The sequence below is a fragment of the Myodes glareolus genome, chromosome 7 (genome assembly GCF_982192425.1).
Source record: "Myodes glareolus chromosome 7, mMyoGla1.1, whole genome shotgun sequence".
In the NCBI taxonomy this organism is placed as follows: domain Eukaryota; kingdom Metazoa; phylum Chordata; class Mammalia; order Rodentia; family Cricetidae; genus Myodes; species Myodes glareolus.
In genome coordinates this window covers 98,420,117-98,445,904 of record NC_142032.1, presented here as the reverse complement: position 1 = coordinate 98,445,904, position 25,788 = coordinate 98,420,117, and the positions used below count along the sequence as shown (strand labels likewise).

General features: G+C 39.2%; 1 protein-coding gene across 1 annotated transcript; it reads right to left on the bottom strand.

Annotated features, from left to right (window-relative positions):
• Positions 1-7,141: 7,141 nt before the first annotated feature.
• On the bottom strand, positions 7,142-24,101 carry LOC146893405 (interferon-induced very large GTPase 1-like). The gene is made up of 3 exons (XM_087908596.1): positions 24,083-24,101; positions 17,447-17,525; positions 7,142-15,217 (listed from the first exon to the last, which is right to left on the bottom strand). Exons 2-3 carry the CDS (start codon positions 17,476-17,478, stop codon positions 8,107-8,109), a joined length of 7,143 nt encoding a protein of 2,380 aa, XP_087764722.1. The 5' UTR covers positions 17,479-17,525; positions 24,083-24,101; the 3' UTR covers positions 7,142-8,106.
• Between the last annotated feature and the right edge of the window lie 1,687 nt (positions 24,102-25,788).

Sequence of the window (25,788 nt, the reverse complement as noted above, 5' to 3'; positions counted from 1 at the left end):
GCCCCTCTAAGGAGGTCTTAGAGAGTGGGGTGTCCCACCAGACAGTTTGGTCCCTTACCTCTTGATCCGTTCAATATTGTAACAAGCTATGTTTTAGAGTTCCACTGTGGTTGCAGGATGAGAAATGAGCTTGTGGAAGGAGAGGGTTCAGTGGATGGGGGTGGTTGTTGGAGCAGCCTACCTGCAGGAAACTCTCCTGCTTGCTGGCTAGATAAGCCACAGAAGTTGAAGTAGGACCCCAGGGTTTTGCCCAACTATATGGGTCCTAGAATGTGGCATGTCCAGCCGCATGGCTGGTCACTCACCCCTTGATCCTCTCTGAATTGTAGCAATCTGTGTTTCAGAGTTCCACCAAGGTTGCAGGAAGATAGGTGAGTTTGGGGCCAGGATTTATCTTGTAGCTTGTGGAGTCTGGTAGACGGGAGTGGGTATTGGGGCAACCTACATTCAGGAAACTCTCTTGGTGGCTGGCTAGAAAAGCGAGGCAGTTGGGGTAGGAACCTGGGGTTTTGCCCCACTGTAGAAATCCTAGAGAGTGGGGTGTCTGGCCGGGTGCCTGGTTAATCACCTGTTGGTCCCTACTGTATGATAGATAGTAAGTTGTGTTTTCCTAGATTAAACATTTTCTTTGACCAATGTATCTTTTTCTTATATTATATTTTCAATGACTGAGGGAGATTCTCTATTTCATATCCTGTATTCTGTTGGTGCAGCATTCCTCAGTAGTTCCTGTTCATTTATTTTTCATTTCCCAAATTCCCTGAGTTTGGACTTTATTGCTTCTATTTCCATTTTCAGGTCTTGGACAGTTTTATTCTTTTCCTTCAGTTGTTTGTTTATAGTTTCTTGGCATTCTTTAAGGGATTCATTCATTTTGTCCAGTTGTTTGTTTGTGTTTTCCTGATTTTCCATTGGAGATTTATTCGTTTCCTTCCTTCAGAACTCTATCATATTCTTACAGTTGGTTTTTAAATTCCTTTCTTATGCTACAGCTATGTTGCAATATTTACAGCATGCTGTGGCAGGATTGCTGGACTCTGGTAGAGACATTTTGCCCTGATTGCCATTGATTTTGTTCTTATTCTGGCATCTAGTCATCTGGGTTTAGGGTGAGTTGTAGATGCAGATTTCTGGGTTTTTTTTGTTCCTTGGTTTTTGTTTCCTCTCTGGATTTTAGGAGATTGTTGGAAGCTAAGGGAAGAAGTATACAGAGGTCACTGGCCTGTGAGATCCTCAAAAATCATGGATGGGTGTTGGAGAGGAAGCTCCCCTTAGTGTCCTGTTGAAGGGCTGGAGAATATCCTGAGGATTCGAACTGGGGTAACAGAGAGAGTGGAGAAGGTCTTGGGGTGGGTGGCCTATCTGGTCTTTTGGTAGGCATGGACTGTGTTTGAATAGGAAATATCTGCCTGAGTAATCATGGAGCATGGGAGGGTTAACTTCTATTGGAAGGTGGAGAGTGGGGAAGTTCTGAGGGTGAATGACCTAACTGGTCTCATGAAATAGTTGGCCCATGTTTGAACAGGGGGTGTCTGTCTGAATTCAAAATGTAGTATTTTTAAATAAAAACAAAAAAGAAAAGGAAAAGGAATGACTCTCAAAAAAGTCTAGCATTCTTGAGTACCTTGTCTTGATCTTCAGTGTGTTTCCCATTAGTTGAGTAAGTTCCTTAAGTATATTGGTTTCTTTTAGCAGTTATTATAAATGATTGCAACCACTAGCCCAAAACAATAAAGAGCATCACTCTTAGGTGAAGCTACAAATTCAACTCTAAAATTATTTTTAATAATTCCTTGAGAATTTAAGATAATGTACTTTGATCATAATATCAATCTCAAGTTTTCACAGGTCATTTTCTCTGTCCTTGACTCCCAATTCAGCTAACTCTGAGGTGCTGTCTTCTCTACCTGTTTCTCTTCCTCTTCCTTCTACTTCTTTTTTTTCCACCATTGAGTCAAGTTTGGGTTGCCTAATTCCTGGTGGGAGTGGGACCTGAACTGGAGTTGGTTTCCCTCCCCGAGATGCTATAATATGTCAGTGGCACTTCAGCTAGTGATGAAAGGCCCCCCAGAGGGTGTCTTTAACACTTGAAGACCCTCGCCCAAGAACCAAGTCTGAGCCACTGGATGCAAGAGCAAGAGGCAATTTTTATTGTTCACACAGGGCCTGTGGGTGCTGCAGTCATGTGGAGGACTGAGTGCCCCGGGCTGGGTTTGGGGCAGATTATATAGGGTTGGGGTAGGCAGAAGCAGTCATACAGAAGCGGATGCATAGTTACAGGGGTCTCATTGGTCAATTTTAATGAGGCCATGAGGTTATGCCTGAGACAGGGTGTTGGCTCTCCGCTGGGTGCATAACAGCTATGTTGGCAGTTTGGGGAATTTCCTTTCCCCCTTAATCTTTCTCATGCAGGTGGCATAGCTCCTGGTGCCTGACCACAGATATCCTGTTTGTGCAGACTTGGCAATATCATCTGTGACCTTATTATGAGCCCTAGTTCTTAGTTCAAGCCTTGCTATAAAATGGCATTACAGCACCTTAGCCAGGCGGGGGTCTTTCAGTGACTCCTTCTGCTATGCTGTAATTTTGTCTGGTTAGAGCTAGTATAAGACTCACATTTTCCCCAAATTTATTTGGACATGCTTTTTCTTACCTCAGGGAACCCAGGTGTTAATTTTGAGTTATGAATATTTTTATAAACTGTATTACCCCCAGGCTCCTCCTCCTCCTCTCCTTCTCCTCCCCCTCTTCCTCCTCCTCCTTCATCTTCTTCTCTTTCCTCTTCCTCTTCTCTTCTTCTTTACTCTTACTTTCACTTTCCAAGTTTAAAACCTATTTGAAAAAGTCTGAACTTGTTTGATAAATTGTACTTAAAGAAGTTCTTCCAAATGTCTTAAGAGGATTTAAGATGATCCAGGTCCCATACAGCTTTAGCACTGCGATGAGGGTATAGAGATATTAGGGCTCCAAGACAGGGCCTCCAAAATGGCAGTGCTGATGCCAATATTTTAGGGAGATTGTCCACCTCTCAGCAGGGTTTGGCCATGCTAAAAGACTTGATTTTTTCCCCCTAAGAAACAGAAACTGAAATTTTTCTCAGAAAGCCTTTAAGTAACATTTGAGCACTCCTCAGTGCAGTAATCATATGTGAAAGCTCTTGACCACGGCTGACCTGTCTCTTCTCTATGACCAAGTACCCAGGCTAACCCACCTGGATATTCCAGAATTCGAGTTCAGTGGACATGGAAAAGATAAATTTAAGTGAGGCTACAAAAGTTCAGAACGGGAAAAATAATATTATCTCTCTCATATGCAGATCTGACCTATAATACATACTTGTATCTATGTAAGGGTATGTAACTAAAGTCTAAAGAAAGAAACTTTTGAAAAAGACTGAGATTAATCCAGGAAGTAACCTCAAAAATTGACAAATGAGCTGATCCGATAGAGGCAATTCCCAAATTGATATTCCCTCTTCCCATAAATCTCTAGTTTGTGCCATGTGAAAAATATTTCACTAGCACAACCTAATAGTCCAAATCCAATAGATGAAAAACCAGAAAATACACTTTAATTCACATGCATAAGAGAAAATTTTCTGAACAATGGCTCTGGTATCATAGACATTAAGGCAACAATCAACTAATTGGACATCATGAGACTAAAGAGCAAAGAATATGATCATGATGGTAAAGAGAAAGAACGGAAAAAAAACTTTACCAGATTTACATATGACAGAGGTTTATTGTCTAGAATATATAAAACACCAAAAAACCTGAAAATCAAGAAATCAACCCTATTACAGAATAGGGTATAGAATTAAACTCAAATAATAATATATAGTCTACAATGTTCAATGTCCTTAACCCTCAGTGAAATGCAAAGTAAAACTACTTTGGATTTTCTTGTAAAACAGTCAGAAATTCCAAAGTCAAGAATACAAACTAAAAGAAATCTTTGTGAGTATTTGGGGAAAGGAGATCACTTCTTCACTGTGAATTGGAATGCAAACTATTACAGCCAATATGGGAACCAATGTAAAGCTTCCTCATAAAGAGAAAAATAGAAAAACCCAGGTCTCCAAGGTGTTGGTATATCTGAGACATGAGATATTTGCCGAGGGGTGTACAGATATTAGAACAAGCATAAGTAAGAATTCTATGTTACAGGGAGCAAAGCTGGAGAGCTGGAGTCATCAAAGTTTTTGGAGACTTAAGCATCATATGCCAGACATAGAGCTGGATTCTGGATTTGGTATTTTCCATTGTTTATTTCTGTCTTGTATTGTTTTACTCTTTCCTTACTATATCTCCATCCCCATAATTCAAAATGGGAAGGCATATTCTCTACTGTTTGGGGGAAGATGTAATTCTTTCTAAAATCTCTGTTCACTTTTAGTTATTGTTCAGGTGGTCTCAGTGAAGAGTTATCTTTATGTCCAAGAATTGACTTTGGATTTTAGAGTTTTGATTAATATTAATCAAACATTAAACACTTAGGGGATTAATTAAACACTTAGGGGATTTTTGATGTTGGACTCAATGCATTTTTCATTGTGGTATGACCATAAACTTAACAGGATCAGGAGTGAAATAGTATGATTTAAATGAGAAATGGCCCAAAGTGTATAGATTTTAACATTTGGTCACCTGTTGCTGCCACTGTTTTGGGAAGATATGGGAATTCTAGGACATATATCATTTCTTCTTAGACCTTAGACCTTTGCTGTAGGATGTATAAAATAAGACCCTGACTTGAGAATTTGTAGCCCCACTGACTTAAGAGTCCACACTCTGTTTCTTGCGTGCAGCTGAAATATGATCTCTCAGCTTCTCATTCCTGCTTTTATTGCTCTATATTGCAATATATATTTTATTGCACTATAATGGATGCTTAGACTCCTGGAACCTTGGCCAAACTATTTTTTATACTCTTCATGCTGCTTTGGGTGGTAGTATTTTATCTCAAGAATTGAAAATTACCTGATATGATTAGGTGACAATACACATTGCTGACTAAAATACCTGACAAAGTCAAATGAAGGAAGAAGAGTTCCAGCTCATGGTTTGACTTCAGAGTGGGGAAATTACAGCTCCAGTAATTAATCCAAGTGATCTCATTATATCATCAGTCAGTAAATGGAGATCAGTGAATGCCCTGTGCTCAGGTCACTCTTCCTTTTTCTTCAGCCCAGGAAATGGGGCTTACCAGTTAGGGAAGGTCCTCCCACCTCCATGAATCTAATCAGTATTATCTCTCAAGACATAGACTAATACAATCTGAAAAAAAAAACCTTTTAACGGTATGTTCCTACAGTCTTGCCTCCTAGGTGACTCTAGATTCTGTCAAACTGACAACCAGTATTAAACATTATAGCCATATTTTACAAGACCACCATAATGTAATTTCAGAAATAATTAATTCTCCGACCTAACATGCTGCACCCAGTGCAGTCTGGATAGACAAGATTGGTAGAGGGTGCTGGGATTGAGACATGGAGGCTTCTTTTCAGATGGAAGAATAGCCCCCTTTATTTTGCCCAGCAACCTTTTATACCTCTGCTCCTACTGTGAAGACCCACTGGCCAGAAAGACTACAAACATCCTTGCCAATTACAGACCACAAGGAAGTTCTGCTGTTAGTCAGGGGTAGCGAGGACAACTGGATCACAACACTAACATACACCAACAGGCTTTTATTTTATTTTACTGTATTAATTTTATTGAAAAAATTAATTTTTATATTCTGATCATATTTTTCACCCATTTCCAATTCATTTTAAGTCCTTTGCATTCCCCATCAAATACTACTTGACTATTTTCCCTCTTTTTTCAAACAAACGCACAAAAACAAAAACATTGGAAACAAAATACTTAAGACTCCTAGCAATAGTGGAGAGGGTGCTTGAACTGGCCTGCTGATATCAGAGTGGTGACCACCCTAATTCCTACCATAGCACCTACATCCAGCAACTGATGGAAGCAGATGCAGAGATCCACAGTCAAGCACTGGACTGAGCTTTTAGAGTCAGGTGAAGAGAGAGAGGAGGGATCATATGAGCAAGGTGGGATCAATATCATGATGGGGAAAACCACAGAGACCGCCAACTTGAGCTAGTTGCAGAACACAGACTCTGGACTGACACCTGGGGAACATTCATGGGACCAAACTACACCCTCTGAATGAGGGTGACGACTGTGTGACTTGATCTGTTCAGGGAGGGAGGAATGGCAGTAGACCCAGGGCTTATCCTGGGTTCATGAACTGTCTTTTTGGAGTCCATTCATTACCTATGGTGGAATACCTTGCCCATCCTGATTCAGGAACTTGGTCCTGCCTCAACTTGGTATCCCAGACTTTGTTGACTCCCCAAGGGAGGACATACCCTCTCTGAAGAGTAGATGGGTTTGGGATGGGGGAAAGTGAGAAGACTGGAGAAGGGGAGAGAGAGGGAACAGGTTTTGGAATGTATTATGAAAAAAATTTTTTTACATAAAAACTAAAATTATAAAAAGAAATAAACTACAATAACCCCCTTCACCCAAACAAAACCAAAAACCCACAAAAAGTGAAATTAAAGTTAACAAGATAGAAAAGATAGAATCATCAACAAAAAATTGTGGCACCAAAAAAAGAAAATCCTCAAAGATAGTCAAATTAGGCAAAAATTCCAGAAAAATACCACTGAGTTTGTTTTCTGTTAGCCAAATACTCCTGTGCATGGGGCATGTCCTGCTGTGTAGATAATACGCACATGGGATTCTATTCGTTGAAACAGATTTTTCCTTTTCAGTGTGTATCAATTTCTGACAACTTCTTATTTAGGGGTGGTACCCTGTGTTCACTTCTCCCTTTTAGTGTTGCAACAGTGCCTGGCTTTACTGTATTAAGACCTTGTGTGCCTTGAGTTCCTATGCACATCAGTCCTGTTATGTTTGATTGATACTGTTTTCTTGAAGTTGTACATCACCTCTAACTCTTCCAAACTTTCTGCCCTCTCTACTGTATAGCTACCTGAGCCATGAGGATAAAGACATCCCATTTAGGAGAGAGTGCTCCAAAGTCTCTCACTCTCTGCATGTTGTCCACAGTGGGTTTCTGTGTTAATTCCCATCGACTATAAGAAAAAGCTTCTCTGATGTGTGTTGATCAATGGATTGATTTATTAACATAAAAATAATTTTGTTGCTTTGTTACTTTAGCAGAATAATAGTAATAGGTTTCCCCTAGGTATGAGACCTGTTTAATCTGAGGTTCTTGGCTACTAAAGCAGAATACATATAGGTTCCATCTTATGGAGTGATCCATAAATCAAATCAGAAAGTGTTAAGACCACAATGTCTGCAAGTATTGAACAAGTTGATCTTGCATGCAGGTAACTGAGGTAGGTTTGGGGTTTGTAGTTGGGCAGCACTGTGTTTCAAATACAGACATTTATGACTTGTTATTTCATTTGTAAACTGAACAGAAAAAGTGCCAAGACAGAAAGTATGAAAAGAGTACAACTATGATCAGAAAAATAGTTCTTGTTTATCTTTCCTTTATTGGCTTGTTAGTGATCCTTGATATTATGGTTTTGTCCTGATCAAACCTGCTTTACTACTTTGCAGAAGAGAAGCTTCTTAAATTGATCTGCTTTGGGATCCTCAGTTCTCAAGGAAGATTGTTACATTGAAGTCAGCAAGTGTGGGGAAAAATTCACTTAAAGGATTGCAATGCAAAATGTAGTTTTTCCTTAGATACATATTTTGGTTGAATTTCCTATTAGAAGATCTAGAGATCTGCAGCAACCTAAGAGGCTAGAAAATTTGTCTTACGATGTAACTTCCCACGAGTACACTATAAGATTAAAAAATATTCAGAATAATAAACTATGAAATAGACTATTGAAAGGATATTGGTTTGATCATATATTCACATTATATGTCAGCAGGAATAATAAAGACAAAGTGCAAAAATCTCCTTAGTAGAAAAACTTCTAAAATGGAAATAGTAACTTATTAAGGGTTACTTTTTTCATTTATAAGGTAGAATCTTGAATGTAGGTCCTAAATCAATATTAGGGTCCCTGGGTTAATTTGAAATTTCTGTGGAACTGCTAGTATTCTAATTGTGATTTTTTAAGTCATCGAGTACTTCTTGCTTTGTGATTTTGAACCATGAATCAGGTATTGTTCCTTTTCCAGTAAATGTTTTGCCATGTCTGTTTTCTAGCTCTGTTTTAAAGCGACAGACAAACCATTTCCAGTATGACTGAGTAGATGAGTCTGGAGTGATGCTCCACCTGGCATAGTTTTCTCCTGCATCTCGATATCTTTTGTATGTGAATTGCATGTCATTTACATAAAAAGGATAATCACTTGCTACTAAACTAGTACAGAAATCAGTGACAAAATCCTCTGAGTTTTTCCATTTAGCTCCTCGTACAGCCTGAGGGCGGTGGAGTGACACACTGTGGTCTCCTTCATGTTCCGGAATGGTGTTGGTACAAACTGCTTTACAAAAAGGACACTGTTTCCAGCAGCCACAGAGCTGGTCAGAGAGAATTTTCTCAATGTCAGCAACCATTTCATCTACGGGCTTACTTGAGCAGTTCTCTTCGACTTTCCTCAGTGCAGGATCCAAAGCTGCATTCATGGCTTCTTTGAGAAACTCAGTATCATTTATCTCCAGGTGCTCGATGCTATTCAGGTCTCTTCTTGGAAAGACCAGGTTGCTCCCTAGATGATCACAGAACAAATCCAACCAGCGAGAAGCAGTGCTGCTTTCATCTTTAGTTACTGCTGTGGCATTTTGAACGGCAGAGAGGATGGCATTCTTGATGTCTTCTAAACTTATTTTTAAAAAAGTCTTTAATTTTTCTCCTTCTTTTTCTGAACAGTACCTTACAATGTGGTCTTTAATGTATTCTCTAAAAAATGGTTCTGGTTGATGAATGTAATTCCAATACTTCTCAAAATTTTCTTCTTCTGCCAGAGAAATGAGAATGTGTTTCTCCAGGTTAGCCCTATTTCTATTGAATGCAGGGCAAGTGGATTTCATGTCCTTAGTTACTTTACGACCCATTTCTCCCCATATGGTGGAAGAAACAGCAGGAGTGAGCTTAAGACAAAGGAAGTCAACAAAGGATGTGATGGCAGCAGTACCTTGGCAGCGCATCTTAAAACTCATGAAGAAGTCATCTTTCTTTCTCTTCATATAGTTCACAGGATCGTTTGCAATCTTGAACGCCTCATGCATTTCCTTGAAACTCTTTGATGCTTTCTGGAATAAGCACAAGGATAAGTCAATGGTGTAGTCTCTGGTAAACGTGTATTCTTCCTCAGGGGGAACAGATTTCACTTCATTTTCTATTATCCTCAGGATTTCATGAAAATCATTCTCACTGTAACCACACTGTTGCTTCCAAATGTTTTTAATTGTTTCATTAAATCTTAAATCAATATTATGAGTAACATTTTTAATGGATTCTTTATGAAAGGTTTCTAAATTCGTGGAGATTAAACCATGTTGTTTTTTCATTTGGATATGTTTGTCATAGTTGATTTCAAACATCCCTCCAAAGTTCCTTTTTAGTTTTTCTATAATATTTTTCTCTTTCTTGAAATGCTCCAAAAGAATATTTTCAGAATCCAAATCAATGTTAGGATCTGTCAAAAGAGGAACATTCGGAGTCACATTGGAGATCCAATTTGTCCAAAGTTGATTGAATTTCTCATGTAACTCTTCATCACTGAATTCTTTACCCTTCACACTTAAAGCCAACTCTCGGCTCCTCTCTAACAATTCATTTTCATATTGTGACACTTGGTTATCTAGTCTTTCTTGGCTTTGTTTAAGACTGAGAAGCTCATTGCCTTTCTTTCTAGTGTCTGAAATAAGTAATTCGTTAAGCATTTGTAACTTCTGTTCAAAATAAGCTTTCCATTGGACCAATGTTTCACTGTCTGGATCTTCTTCAAAATACTTGTCAAATTCTTTCTTGATGGCTTCATATTTTCTGTGAAGTGGACCCTCTAGTGTATTGGTTGTGATTGTCTTTATTTTTGAATTCAGAATCTGATTGTTCAACTGGTTTTGTAATTCCAGCACATGGCTCCTCAACTCCCAGGTCCAGTGATTATATATAGTCTCCAGTTTGCTCATGGCTATGACTTCCTTAGTGTTTCTGAAATTGAAAATGAAATTTTCACTGACCAGGGCTTTCCACAAATCTTGAACTCGGAATTTTACGTCTGAGATTTTCATGATCCTTCTCCTGGATTCCTGCTGGGCAGTCTGAAGAATCACACTCTTCAATTCCTGGACATTGTAGCTATAATAAGGGTTGGGAGAAGCCATTGGGGGATTGCCATCCCAGAGGTGAGCAAAGTAGTAGACATGATACTTAACATTAAATTTAATTACATCGCTGAAGCGAGTTATGTCTGAGCACTCTTCCACCTCAGCAGCTAATGCTGTCATCTCATTCAGTCTCTGCTCCAGTCTCATTCGTCCTTCCACAGTTTGGTCTTTAGCTGTAACTTCTCCCACATTTTGATGGACAAAGATGCAACTCGGGGAGATTTTCACTTGTTTCATTCTGAGAAAAGCCTGGACAACTATTTGTAGGACATCCTGCATCTCTGCTGGATTCTCCCCAAAAATATTGATCAAAGTCAAATTTCCAAGACCAGTAACAAATGTTGCCATCTCATTGTCCCAGTTCTGGGATTTGTTTTGGAGTTCTGGAGCCCGAAGTCCTTCTGTGTCAACAATGAGCACAAAATCAAAACCAAGTTCATCTGTGAATGTCTCTTCTACCTTCAGGAGCTGCATGTAGGCCCCCTTGGTGCACCTGCCTGCACTGGCTGTGAACTGCAGCCCAAACAGGGCATTCAGTAGGGTGGATTTCCCTGAGCTCTGCAGTCCTAGGACAGAGAGAACAAACAACCTTTTGTCTCCAAGTATTTCCGAAAGCTTGTCGAAAACAGATGCCACCCAGTTTATAGGCACATATGAAGCATCCCCATCCATCAGCTCAATGGGAACACCAGCTATCATCAAATCTGCACAAATCTGGGGGAGGCAGAGAAAAAGGCTATCTCTAGGGGAGGAAGTTTCTTCCAGAGCTTCATACATCTGGGCCACTTCTCGGAGAAGGTGCTCAATTCCTAAAGTGCAGTTAAGAATCTCAATAGAGATGGCTTCTATCTGCTTCTGCTGATCAATCAAGATGTTGCTTTCACATTTTTTATGTTCTTCTGTTTGTTCCAATGACCACAAAGACCATTGTCTCTCCTGTAATTTTTCTAATTGTCCTTTAGTAAAGTTATGTAAAAGCAGATTCAACCAGGTCAAGATATACTCTTTGGAAGGAGTTTCTTCATTTTCTTGAAGGATTTTAAGGAAAGAGCACATGACATCATTTAGAGGAAAGGCTTTTTCTAATTGTTGATGGCGTATTTTTTGTTTCTCTGTGTCAATATCACTTTTATGTTGTTCAATACTCCGATTTCCTTTTTCTGTTAGATGATAGAGTTCTTTGTCCTTCTTACACCAATTGTGCCAGAGGTTTCCCTGAAGTGGTAGTAAGTTTTCTTTTATCTTTGATAATGTCTGTTTTGCTAGTAGGGCCATTATAATCTCAGCCTTTTCTTTAGCCTTCCTGCAGTCTTTCTGGTCTTCATCAACAAGGAATCCTTGTTTTCGAGCCATCTGTGAACAATCTTCTAAGCTCAAAGAAGTATTAGAGTGTTTTAATAAATGTTTTATGGCATTTGCGAGTTTTTCTGTTAATTCTGCCTCATTTCTATCCCTGATGCCAATTCTTACTCTTCTACCAGAATTATTGACTGAAACAATTTTTTTATCATCCAGCAAACACAATAGAGGTGTTGAAGCCTGACTCAAGTGTCTGACAATATTCTGGTTTTCTTTATTGTCATCAGAAGATGAGATGAGCATCACAATGACAGAGGAGATATCCTGCAGAAAGCTGAGTTGTTGCCTGTGGTCCTTGGCATCTCCATGAAGATTGGTGAAGGCCACACACTTATCAAATGTGTCCTCACCTTGACCCCCAGGACAGAACCAGGAGATCTCCACCACTCCCTCCATCAGGAAACAATATTTGCTGCTTTCTCTGCAGAACCTGTGAAAAAACACATCGTGTTTATGTTTACTGAGCAGAGAGTTCATGATCTGAGATTTGGAAGCAGAGAGGCCTTTTCCAACTCTAATGAAGGACACAATGGGGGTAGGGACACCGCACATCTGCTGATTCCTGTGACTGTAGCTCTTGTCCTGTGGTGATTTACTTGACTCTTTCCAACTTTTCCTGATTTGTCTGAGAGACCAGAGAAAAAATTCCATCTGAGAGGTATTGGGATTTGGCACCACTAGGGGGAGTGCAAACTGACAAATGGAAAGTTTGGACAGAATGTATTGCCTGGCAAGATCATCTGCACAGTGAAAAATGGCCATCTGGATGTCCATTGGGTGAATGCGTGGCCGGGACTCTGTGTCTAGAGGATCAGTAAGTTCATCTATGTCATCAGACAACTCTTCGAATGGATCAAAAGTATCAATTTCTTCATAATAGGGACCAACTAAATTATCAGCTTCATCATTTTCAGCCTTTTTGAGGATCAGATGTCTGAACCTACAATCAAGCATCATTAGCTTTTGTAGGAAATAGAAGGGAAGTTCCTGTTCAGATGCTGGTTGGGACTTGTGTACAGAAGTCTTGCAGATCAGATGGAAATCAGCTTTGCTCATCTTTTTTGGGTAGAGATGATCTAGGCCTAGGCGTTGTAGTAAGCCTAAGAAAGGTCCTTTGTCTATCCTTTCCTCTTTGCTGTTTTCATTCTGTTGCTGGTTACAAGTCTCATTGTTTTCATGGGTGAGGCACTGTGACTCTTCTTTCGCCTCATCCATCCTCAAAGGAGAGATGTTGTGTCTGTAATTCCCATCACTGTGTAATCTCATGTCAGTCTCTTGATTCTTGCATTTGTGACCTGTTCCAGATTTTGTGAGGACATTTGGAACGTTGGGAGACACTAGCTGTTCTATATGCTGCCATACTAATGCTAAGCATTCTGTTTTCTCTTCTGGAGAAATGGCTGTGAATCCCACTGTGCTTGTCAGAGCTTTCAGTGCTAGAAATGTCTGTGCCTCATCTGGGCAGATAGTTTTGAGTTCCTGATATGTGTGTAGGGCAGTTTGTATTTCATCCAGGAGGAAGTTTAACTCAGCACATCCCAAGAGAGCATGAAAAACATGGCTGTCAACCCTATAACCTGAACCCACAGCCATAGAGATTAGTAGCAACTGCTGGTCAGACTGATCTGTTTCTCTAAGATAGTTCAAGAAGGTACCAAAAACTGTGATGACTTCACATGTGGCCTTTCTTTGAGCTGCTTCCACTGTTTGTTGAGATTTCTTTTTCATATTCCCTTCCAGGTTTTTTTGTATTTCCTTTAGGGTCTGAAGAAATTCAGAAAATGAGGTGATTTTTTCTTGTTCTCCCCCTGATTCTAACTGGTATATCCACTCCATGCTAGAAGGGTCCTTCAGAAAGTTTGTCAATTTGTACACACAAACATCTATCACTTTCTTAAGTTTCCCATCACTATCATAACCTGTTTGGGATTTAATATTCTTTTGCAGAAGTCTAGTTTCTTGGATTATACTGAAGAATTCTTCATCCTGAATCTGAGTAGGAAGGCCAGACAGCACAGAATAGTTTTCTTTCAGGCATTTAGCCATCTGAAAAGGGTTCTTAAAATCACTTTTGTGACTTCTGAGGATGATGCTCCAAACAGGCACCAGCCTAATTCCCTTATCAATAACAGACCATGTTTTGTTGTTGGCAAGTAGACCAGCTGTCCACTGGAAAATTCCATTTGCTTCTGATGGTCCACCTACCTTGGACACAGATAATTGGACGTTGATTTGGAGCTGTTGATTAGGTATATTCTGGCATGATCTTATATAACATGATTCTGACATTTTCATCCTTGCCTCAACTTCACCTTCAAAGCCACTGGAGCTCTCTTTTATGTAACAATCTAAAGCCTCTGCTGTCTGCTGCTTCACAAAATCTAGCTGATCACTTTGGAAACCCTCTGAAATGGCCTTCCAGCAGTAGATTCCCCCAAGATGCAAAGGGCCTTGGTTAGCATGAGAGCCAAATCTGTTGAAAAAGTTTTCAGTACTGTTTCTCAGTAATAGGGATCTGTCTGGTCCATCAGTGTGTTCCAGTTGTTCCTCAATGATTTTCAGTTCATTGAGAGCAGCCTCAGAGAGCTGGAGCTGATGACTTCGAAAGTGAAAAGAGGCCAGGGGCACGTAGCTGTACTTGACTGAAGAGAAATAAGAGTGCTCTGAATTTGATTGCTGTGTGTCCTTAGATTCGGATTGTTTGCTTTGATCTTTACCACATTCTTGACTAAATCCCAAGTGTTCACCCTTGGCTGATATCATTGTTCTAAATCCCAGCTTCTCCACAGTTTCAGTGAACAGAGATTCTTCTTGAGAAGACATGAATTTTTTTGTGTCCATCATTTTTCCTTGTTCAGGTCCAAAGACAAAGAATTCCTTGGGGACCCTGAGCAGCTCTTCTCTCTCTGCTAATTGGTCCTCTACCTTGCTTGTCTTATAAATTCCCTGCAGAGCCAGCCCTCCAGATGCCCATTTTACCAGATCTCTATCTGGGAGGTTTCCACTGTAGGAAAGTTTTTGCTCCATATTGTTGAGATGTCTTTCCATTGTTTCAGTGACATCTTTTAGGGGCACTGCAGGTCCTGGCCAGCACTCTTCAGGGATCTCCATTGCTTGTCTCAGCTCTGCTTCTTTCCTCTTAACATTTTCTTCTTCTCTGTGCCTCCCTTCTGACTGCAAGGCCCTCAGTTCCTGCAGTGCCTGTTTTGCCTGCTGCTCTCTGCTCTCTATCATCTCCCCAGGAGTCTCCTGGAACTCTGCAACACCATTTGGCTGTGAGAGGTCAAGCAGCTTCTCCAGAGCCTTTTTCTCCCATGTGTGCTGTGTCTGGGACTTCAGCTTCTGGAGGTCTTTTTCTCCTAAGTGTTGTAAGGCCTGGGCACAGGTCACACCCAGGTCTTCCTGAAGCTTAGGCAGCCAGTAGTCAACAGACAAACCCATGTTGGACAGCTTCTCCTGGAGATCAAGCTGCTTTCTGCTTCTGGACTGAACGCGCTTGGTTGTTGCCATGGCTCTGTGAAGAACAGATAATTATTTAGTCTGTGTCCAAATATAAGACATCTGATCCATGTGACCCAAAGTGTAAGTCTTCCTAGGAGGCTTGTTATTGAATACTTCTATGCTTTCTTTGAATTGTCTAAATTATGTTTACTGAAAATATTTGTCCTGTCATTTTCTGTTTAGTGTGAATAATTTATATGTCTAGCTGCCAAGCCAGAACAACTTATGGTGAAATCTGAATACATTAAGAGGTGATAACCAACTTTTTATTTGACATAAAAGTAATTTTCTTATGCTGATTAACATTTCTGTATTTGTTTCTATGAAAACTGTGTTGACTGTTGCAATTTATATCTTCCTAAATACAAATCAAATTATGTAATATTGTGTTGATCTCTTATCATTATAAATGAATTTCTGTTTTATGCTTTGTCACTTGCTTCTAACATTTTCTCTTGCCCAAGGATATTGTGTTAGAATCTTACAAAAATTGTCTAATTTGGGGCTGGTGATGTCACATGGTTAGAGCCTATCACCATCATGACTGGGAGGATGATAGTAGTCAGGAAGACATGGTACTAGAACAGTTGATGAGAGGTCTTGTCTTAAGACAAAACCACAATAAAGAGAGAGGGGTAGGGAATGGCTGGGATCTTTTAAAACCTCAAAGCTCATACCTAGTGACAAACCTTCTCCAACAAGTTCACAATTACCAATCCTTCTCAGGAATTTCCACCCTTGTGGAACAAACATTCAAATATGAGCCCATTGGTATAATTTTAATTCAAACCTCTGTATTCTACTTCCAGCCCCCAATAAATGTATAATGCAAAATCCATTTTATCTAACTTCAAATGGTCTTATCATCTTTAATTCTCAACACTGTTTAAAAATCCAAGTTCAAAAGATTCTTCTGAGACTAAAGACAATTTCTGAATTGTAACTCTGTAAAATAAAAAAACAAATTGCATACTTTCAACTTCTAAGGGCAAGGAATATAATTACCATTCCATAAATGAGGAAAGGGGGTATAGTGAGAGCTTACTGGACCAATGCAAGACCAAACTACAGCAGCACACACAGCAAATTCCACAGCTTCATGTCTGACATCAAAGGCTAGAACTTAGATGGCTTTATTCTTCTAGCTTTGCTGGCTACAACAAAGCTAGGCGTGGGGAAGAGACTGGAAGAAGAGGGATAAAAAACTGTGGACAGTGTAAAAGCAAATTAATCAATTAATATATCAGAAGCCACAGTATTGTGCAGTAAATGTACTGCTTACAGATTAATAAAGGAAGACCCACAAGTGTACATCTTATGGGGCACCCTGTTTTGCAGAGCCTGTGAGAAGACTTGACTTTTGGATAAATTGCTGTCAGTTCTGTTAAATATTGTGAAATCATGATGTTTCTCCCTTAAAAATGGGATTCATTCTCAAAACATTGAGCTGTGTAACTTCTGCAGGGGCAATGCAATGACCTTTCCATTCTCCCATATCATGAGACCTTAAATTCTTCATTCTAACAGTCAAATTTACAGAGATTCAATCCCACAAAATTACTTGCTAACAGACCAAATGGAAATTTTTATAAAAGATAGGCACTGAGCAGAAAGGCAGCATGCCCTGCCCTCAGCAGACAGGCAGGTCTGCCTGTGGGTGAAGTCCAGGTTCAGAGATCTTTAGTAACTTTATCTAATGGTTTGGAATGTCAGATATTTCCCCCTGGATGCTGGCTCTTTCCTGGGTGGAGTCACCTGTTTCAGAGTGCTGTTTTGTCAGCTTCTACCTGCCCTCTTTGTGACTTTAATGTGCATATTATCATTGCCTTTTTCTACGGAATTTGCCAACTATGTTTGTAAAGACTAGAAACCTCGTGGAGACACCCCTTGTTCTTCTTCTCCCTGCTTCTTCACACAAAGGAATAAAGAACATGCAGTGGTACCGTACAGGAGCTGATTTATTCTGTTTACCCTCAGATCCAGTCATCCAGATTCTGCCTGCCATAGGGAATCTTTCTGGACCCTGGGAGGTTTAATGAGATTAACCCCCAAATAAACCTTGATATTAATATAGAAATATTCACTGGGAAACTGAAAGACTGAATGAATGCCAAGATAGAATAACAAAGCTTGTCCACAAGATAGGTTTGAAAGTTTGGAACACATCTCAACATACTACAGGGCACCTCTGACAAACATATATCCAGCACTATATCAATGAGGAAAAAATAATAGTACTTACTTTAAAATCAGGGTTGAGAGAAGGAAGTCCATTTTCTGATCTCTTAATCATACAGTCCTTAAGGTCATAGGTAGATTAACTAGGAATTAGAAATAAATAAAGGTGAACAAATAAGGAAGGGAAAAAAATCCAAGTATCACCATCTGAGGATGATGTGATCCTATACATTAGATACTCTAAAGTCTCCATGATAAAACTGTTATAATTGAAGAACACTTTCATCATACATTAGTATACAATATAAATATTAAAAGTATCACGATCTTTCCAAATACTAATAATGAACTTGGAAAGAAAGAAATTGATAAAAAATATTTCATTCACAGTAAATGACTGAATAATAAAAATATGGAAAAAAACTGTTTTACTGGCATTGGGACTCTACTTCTCACACTGGGTCATCTTAATACATGGGGTTTCTTGATATGCCATGCTTTGTTGCTATCTGTGGAAGACTTGCCCCTTCCTGAACAGAAATGGAGGAGTGGACTGGAGCTGGAAAGAGAGGGGAGAGGAGGGAGGGAATGGGAGGAAAAGAGGAAGGGGAAACTGTAGCTGGGTTGTAAAATGAATAAATAAATTAATCAACAAAAGCAAAAATATAGAATATATGTACTTTATGATTTATTCTGTCAAAATAATTAAATCATTTGCTGGAAAATGGGTGAATAAAGAAATAATTATATTAAATAAAATATACCATGCTATGACAAATGCAACATTTGATTTCATTTTTTTATTGATTTTTATTGAGCTCTAAATTTTTCTCCCTACCTCTCCCCTCCACCCTTCAAACCTCCCCCAAGGTCCCCATGCTCCCAATTTACTCAGTAGATCTTCTCTTTTTCTACTTCCCATGTAAATTGGATCTACGGAAGTCTCTCTTAGTGTCCTCACTGTTGTCTATGTTCTCTACGATTGTGGTTTGTAGGCTGGCTTTCTTTGCTTTGTTTAAAAACCAACTATGAATGAGTGCACGTGATAAATTGTGATAAATGACTTTCTGTGTCTGGGTTACCTCACTCAAAATAACGTTTTCTAGCAGTTGTTATATTTTTCTGCATTATTCAAGCTGTCATTATTTTTTTCTGCTGTGTAGTATTCCATTGTGTAAATGTACCACATTTTCCTTATCCATTCTTTGATAGAGGGGCATTTAGGTTGTTTCCAGGTTCTGGCTATGACAAACAAAACTGCTATGAATATAGTTGAGCACATGTCCTTGTGGCATGATTGAGCATCCTTTGGAGATATATCCAAAAGTGGTATTACTGGGTCTTGAGGAAGATTGTTTCCTAATTTTCTGAGAAATCACCACACTTACATCCAAAGGGGTTGTCCCAGCTAGCATTCCCACCAGCAATGCAGAAGTGTTCCCTTTTCCCCACATCCTCTCTAATATAAGTTATCATCAGTGTTTTTGATCTTGGCCATTCTTACAGGTGTAAGATGGAATCTCAGAGTTGTTTTGATTTGCATTTCTCTAATGACTAAGGCTGTTGAAAATTTTTCCTTAAGTGTCTTTAGGCATTTTAGATTCCTCTGTTGAAGGTTCTCTGTTTAGTTCTGTACTCCATTTTTTTTATTGGATTATTTGTTCTTTTGATGACTAATTTCTTGAGTTCTTTGTATATTTTGTAGATTAGACCTCTGTCTGATGTGGGGTTGGTGAAAATCTTCTCCCATTCTGCAGGCTGTCATTTTGTTTTGTTGACCATGTCCTTTGCTTTGCAGAAGCTTTTCAGTTTCAAGATATCCCATTTATTAATTGTTTTTCTCAGTGTCTGTGCTGCATGGGTTATATTTAGGAAGTGGTCTTCCGTGCCAATGCATTCAAGTGTAAGTCCCACTTTCTCTTTTCTAAGGTTCAATGTGACTGGCTTTATGTTGAGGTCTTTGATCCATTTGGACTTGAGTTTTGTGCATGGTGATAGATATGGGTCTATTTTCATTCTTCTAAAGGTTGATATCCAGTTATGCCAGCACCATTTGTTACATATGCTTTCTTTTTTCCACTTGATATTTTTTTTGCTTCTTTGTAAAAAATCTGGTGTTTGAAGGTGTGTGGATTAATATCTGGGTCTTCTATTCGGTTCCATTGGTTCTGCTGTCTGTTTTTAGGCCAACACCAGGTTGTTTTCAGTACTGTAGCTTTGTAGTAGAGTTTGAAGTCAGGGATTGTGATGCCTCCAGAAGTATTTTATCATACAGGATTGTTTTTGCTATTGTGGGTTTTGTTTTTGTTTGTTTGTTTGTTTGTTTTTTGCTTTTCCATATGAAGTTTAGTACTGTTCTTTTGAGGTCTGTGAAGAATTTTGCTGGGATTTTGATGGTTATTGTGTTCAATCTATAGATTGCTTTTGTTAAGATTACCATTTTTTTACTATGTTAATTCTGCCTACCCAAGAGCATGGGAGATCTTTCCACTTTCTGGTGTCATCTTCAATTTCTTTCTTCAAAGATATAAAGTTCTTGTCATACAAATCTTCCACTTGTTTGGTTAGAGATACTCCAAGATATTTTTATCCTATTTGTAGCTATTGTGAAGGGTGATGTTTCTCTGATTTCTTCCCCAGCCCTTTTATCATCTCTGTACAGGAGAACTACTGACATTTTTTGAGTTAATCTTGTATCCTGCTACATTACTGAAAGTGTTTATGTGTCATAGAAGTTCTTTGGTAGAGTTTTGGAGATCACTTTTGTAAACTATCATCTCATCAGCAAATAGTGAGAGTTTGACTTCTTTTCTGATTTGTATCCTATTGTTTTCCTTTTGTTGTCTTATTGCTCTAGCTAGAACATCAAGAACTATATTGAATAGATATGGAGAGAGTGGACAACCCTGTCTTGTTCCTGATTTCAGTGGGATCTCTGGGAGTTTCTCTCCATTTAGTTAGTGTATATTGCCCTTATTATGTTTAGATATGTTCTTTGTATCCCTGCTCTTTCCAAGACTTTTATCATGAAGGGATGTTGTATTTTGTAGAAAATGTTTTTGGCATCCAATGAGATGATCATGGGGTTTTTGTTTTTCAGTTTGTTTATAAGGTGGATTACAGTGAAAAATTTTTATATGTTAAACTATACCTGCATCTCTGGGTTAAAGCCAGCTTGATCATGGTGGATGATGGTTCTGATGTTTTCTTGAATTCGATTTGCCAGTGTTTTATTTAGTACTTTTGCATCAATGTTCATGAGTGAGATTGGTCTGTAATTCTCCTTCTTAGTAATGTCTTTTTGTAGTTTAGTTATCAGGGTAATTGTAGCATCATTAAAGACTTTGGAGTTGTTCCTTTTGTTTCTATTGTGTAGAATAATTTGAGGAATATTGTTATTAGTTCTTCTTTGAAAGTCTTGTAGAATTCTGAGCTGAAACTATCTGGTGTTGGGCTTTTTTTGGTTGTGAGAATTTTGATGACTGTTTCTATTTTTTCAGCAGTTATATGTCTGTTTAATTTGCATATCTGGTGTTTATTAAATTTTGGTAAGTGAGATTTATCCAGAAAGTTGTCCATTCCTTTATGTTTTACAATTTTGTGGAGCACAGGTTTTGGAAATATGACCTGATGATTCTCTGTATTTCTTCCATGTCTATTGTTATATTCCATTTCTGATTTTGTTAATTTAGATATTCTATCTCTGCCTTTTGGTTAGTTTGTATAAAGTTTCATTTATTTTGTTAATTTTCTCAAAGAACCAACTCTTTGTCTCATTGATTTTTTATATTGTCTTCTTTGTTTCTATTTTGTTGATTTCAGCTCTCAATGTGATTATTTCCTGCTGTCTAGTTCTTTTAGATGAGTTTGCTTCTTTTTGTTCTAAAGTTTTCAAATGATCTGTTAATTCATTAGTGTGGGATTTTTCCAGTTTCTTTATGTAGGCATTTAGGGCTATGAACTTTCCTCTTAACACTGCTTTCATTGTGTCCCATAAATTTGGGTATGTAGTGTGGTCACTTTCATTGAATTTTAGGAAGTCTTTAATTTCTCCCTTTGTTTCTTTCTTGACCCATTGATGAGTCAGGTGAGCATTGTTTAATTTCCATGTGTTTGTGGGTTTTCTAGAATTAGTATTGTCGTTGACTTCTAGTTTTAAACCATGATGATCTGATGAATTACATTGGGTTATTCCATTTTTTTTATTTGTTGAGGTTTGTTTTGTTACTGAGTATTTGGTCAATTTTTGAGAAGGTTCCATGTGGTGCTGAGTAAGGTATGTATTTCTTATGTTTGGATGGAATATTCTATAGATGTCTGTTAAGTAATTTGAGTCATAACATCTGTTAGTTCTCTTATTTCTCTGTTCACTTTTTTGTCTGACTGACCTGTCCAGTGGTGAGGAGGAAGTGTTTAAGTCTCCCACCATTAGTGTGTGGGGTTTAATGCATGATTTAAGCTTTAGAAGTGTTTCTTTTACATGTGAGGGTGCCCTGTATTTGGGGCATAGAAGTTCAGTATTGAGATTACCTCTGGATGGATTTTTTCCTGTGACTAATATGAAATGACCTTCTTTGTCTTTTTTGACTGATTTTAGTTTAGGTCTATTTTGTTAGATATTAGCATAGCTACACCAGCATGTTTCTTAGGTCCATTTTTCCCAACCCTTTTCTCTGAGACAATGTTTGTCTTTGAGTTTGAGATGTGTGTCTTGAAAGGAGAAGAAGGATGGATTCTGTTTTGGTATCTAATCTGTTAGTCTTTGACTTTTTATAGATGAGTTAAGTCCATTTACATTAGGGGATATTACTGACCAGTGATTGATATCTCCTGTTAATTTATTTTCATTGTTGGTAATATTAATTTGTGCTTTTTCCCCTTCTTTGGTGTTTGCTGCTATGAGACCATCAATTGTCTGTGTTTTTATTGGTATAGCCATCTTCCTTGGGTTCGAATTTTCCTCTGGTATTTTGTGTAGTGCTGGGTTGGTGTCTAGGTATTGGTGAAATCTAGATTTGTCATGGAGTATCTTGTTTTGTCCTTCTATGGTGATTGAAAGTTTTACTGGGTATAGTAATCTGGGATGACATCTATGGTCTCTTTATGTCTGCATAATGCTTGACCACAACCTTCTGTATTTCTTTGTCTCCAATGAAAAGTCAGGTGTAATTCTGATAGGTCTGTTATGTTGCTTGCCTTTTTCCTTTGCAGCTCTTAATATTCTCCCTTTACTCTGTATGTTTAGTGTTTTGATTATTGTGTGGCGAGAAGATGTTTTATATGGATCCAGTCTATTTGGTGTTCTGTAAGCGTCTTGTATTTTCACAGGCATATCTTTCTTTAGTTTGAGAAAATTTTCTTCTATGATTTTGTTAGATATATTTTTTGTGCTTTTGAGTGAAACTCCTCCTTCTTTTATACCTATTATTCTTAGATTTGGCTTTTTCATGGTGTCTCATATTTCCTGGATATTTTGGGTTAAGCTTTTGTTAGATTTAATGTTTTCTTTAACTGATGAGTCTACTTCCTCTATTTTACCTTCAGCACTTGAGAGTCTTCCATCTCTTGTATTCTGCTGTCCATGCTTGCATTTGTGGTCACTGTTTGTTTTCTCATGATTTCTGTTTCTATAATCCCTCAGTTTGTGTTAGCTTTATTGTCTCTATTTCTGTTTTCAAGTCTTGAATATTTTCTTTCATATGTTTGATTTCTTTTTCTTGGTTTCCTTTAAGGAATTTGCTGATGTCTTCTAATTTTTTGTTTGTCTTTTCCTCCATTTCTTTAAGGAAATTTTTCATTTCCTCTTTAAGAGTTTCAAACATTCACTTGAAGTTATTCTTTTAGTCATTTTCTTCTGCTTCATCTATATTTGATTGTTCAGGTCTTACTGTTTTAAGGTCTTTAGGTTTTACTGGTGTTGTATTGCTCTTTGTGGTATTGCATATGTTCTTACCTTTTCTACTCATCTTTTCCTCTAATAGATGTGGTTGAGGTTGTCTGAGATTTTGTTGAATAATCTTCTAGGTGCCATAGAATCCAAAGCTCAGATGGTTGTTCCTCGTGGTACAGTCAGTGCCACAGTTCTAGTTACCCCATTGGTTACTTCGTGTTCCTGGAGGTAGCTCAGTGCTCCTGTGTTTTTTTTTTCCCCTCACTCTGAGTTTGCTGTTTCAGGCCTACTTGACCAAGGTTACTGGCTTTGATCTGTTTCTATAAATCCTGGTCTGGATTCCTTCCTGTAGAAGTCACGGCTTGGAGTTGGTTCTGCAAAAGTTTTTGTCTCTGGTCTACTGCCTCAGAGATCCCAGGCTCGGGTGTGCCCAGAACTGGAGAGGACCTGGCTCAGGATTACTCCCTTAGAAGTCCTAGACTCACGTTCAGACCAGCAGAGGTTTCGGGTTCCTGCCTGTTCCCTTTGATTTCCCAGACCAGTTCCCAGACCCACAGAGGTCCTGGCTCAGGCCTACTCCTTCTGTGGTCCCAGATTCATGTCTTGGCCTGCAGAGATCTCTGGTTCCTGCCTACTCCCTCAGGGGTCCCAGATTCATGCCCAGACTGGCAGGTTCCTGGCTCAAGCCTAGTTCCTGGGAAGTCCTAGACTCGTGCCCTGACCCACAGGGGTCCTGGTTTAGGTCTATTCCTTTGAAGGTCCCAGGTTCATGTCCAGACCCTCAGTAGTCTCTGTCTCTGGCTCACTTACTTGGCAGTTACTCCCCTGTACTTGTTCCAGTGGAGGCTGCTGACTCTGGATCAGGTTGCTGGCTCAATTCTGATCCGCCAGTATCCAGGAACTGAATTGTCTCCTGGCTTCTGCTCCAGTGGAGCTTGTTCTCTCTGTGTCCTAGGTAGCTGGTTCAGTCCCACTCCTGTGGAATTTATTTTTCAAGGTGGAGTTCCTTGCCTCAGGCTGAGTTTGGCCTAGGTTACCAGCCTTGACCTGCTTCTGCAAATCCTGGTCTGGATCACCTCCCACAGAACTTCCTGGCTTAGAGTTGATTCTACAAAGGTTTCTGATTCTGGACTAGTGCCTCGGAGTTCCCAAGCTCGGAGTTCTGGGTGCACCCAGGACCACAGAGGAATTACTCCCTCAGAGGTCTCAGACTCACACTCCAGACCCAGAGATGTTCCAGGTTCCTGCCTATTCCCTTTGATGTCCCAGACCAATACTAGGACCGACAGAGGTCCTGGCTCAGGCCTACTCCTTCTGAGGTCCCAGACTCATGCCTGGGCCTGCAGAGATCTCTGGTTCCTGCCTACTCCCTTGGAGGACCCAGATTCACACTCAGATTGGCAGAGGTCCTGGCTCACACCTAGTTCCTGGGAGGTCCTAGACTCACACCATGACCCACAGGGGTCCTGGCTTAGGTCTACTCCCTTGAAGGTCGCAGATTCACGTTTGGACCCTCAGCAGTCTCTGGCCCTCCCTGGCTTACTCGCTCAGTGGTTGCTCCCCTGTCCCTGTTACAGTGGAGATTTCTGATGCTGGAACAGGTAACTGGTCCCAACATTTGATTCCTTTCATGGCATTTAAATGTTACATAAATGATGAGATCCTTTATATGTAGATATATAGCTTACATGATGTTAAAGCAGAAGCAGACTGTGCGAATGACCTAGAGAGATGACCCAGAGGTTAACAGTACTTGTTCTAGCAGAAGACCAGCTCTTGGCTCCTAGTAACCACATGGTAGCATGCATTTATCTGTAATAACAGCTTTAGAGGACCATGCGCCTTCTGGCCTCCACAACAACCAGGCTCGCATGCTGTGCACAAACATACATGCTGGCAAACAATGGGTGCACATAAGTAGCAATAAATAAACTTAGAAAAAGTGTTTTGAGAATGAATGGGGCAAGGAGATGGGAGGTGCAAAGGAATATGTTATAAAGTATAAATATATTAGGTAGGACCCCGCCATTTTGTAAAGCTATTCTATTATCTTGATTCTTCTATATTTTTGCTCTTAACCACAACCATATAAGATTTTGACACAGGTCTCTGAGAGGCAGACTCCCTTCTGTCCCTGCAACCATTAGACAGTCTGACTGCATGCATTCACTATGGACTGCCAATCAGTCACTGGCATAGAACCTACTTCTTCTTCTAAAGTGTATGAGAAGGGACGTTCTTTTTGTCTTGTTTGCCTGATACTGACTTAGCATCTTTGCTGTACTGCTGTCTGCTTGTCTGTATATGACATTAGTATATCTTGGAACTAGTAATATGAAATCTTTTGAATATGTATAAACTCTGTGATATACTTGAATTGAAATATTTTTATGAAATTTATTACCATCTATAATGTATATGTGTGAATTTTAAGAAATTATTAAAAGGCCAAACAGGATTTTAAGAGTAGGGAGACACATCAGAGTGGCTTAAATGGGTCAAAGATACTAACAGAA

Coding starts and splice junctions, on each gene's coding strand:
- LOC146893405 (XM_087908596.1), bottom strand. CDS start 17,478: ATGGACTTCCTTCTCTCAACCCTGATTTTAAA. Junction 15,218..17,446: donor CTCTCAACCCTGATTTTAAA/GTAAGTACTATT, acceptor TGTTCTTCACAG/AGCCATGGCAACAACCAAGC.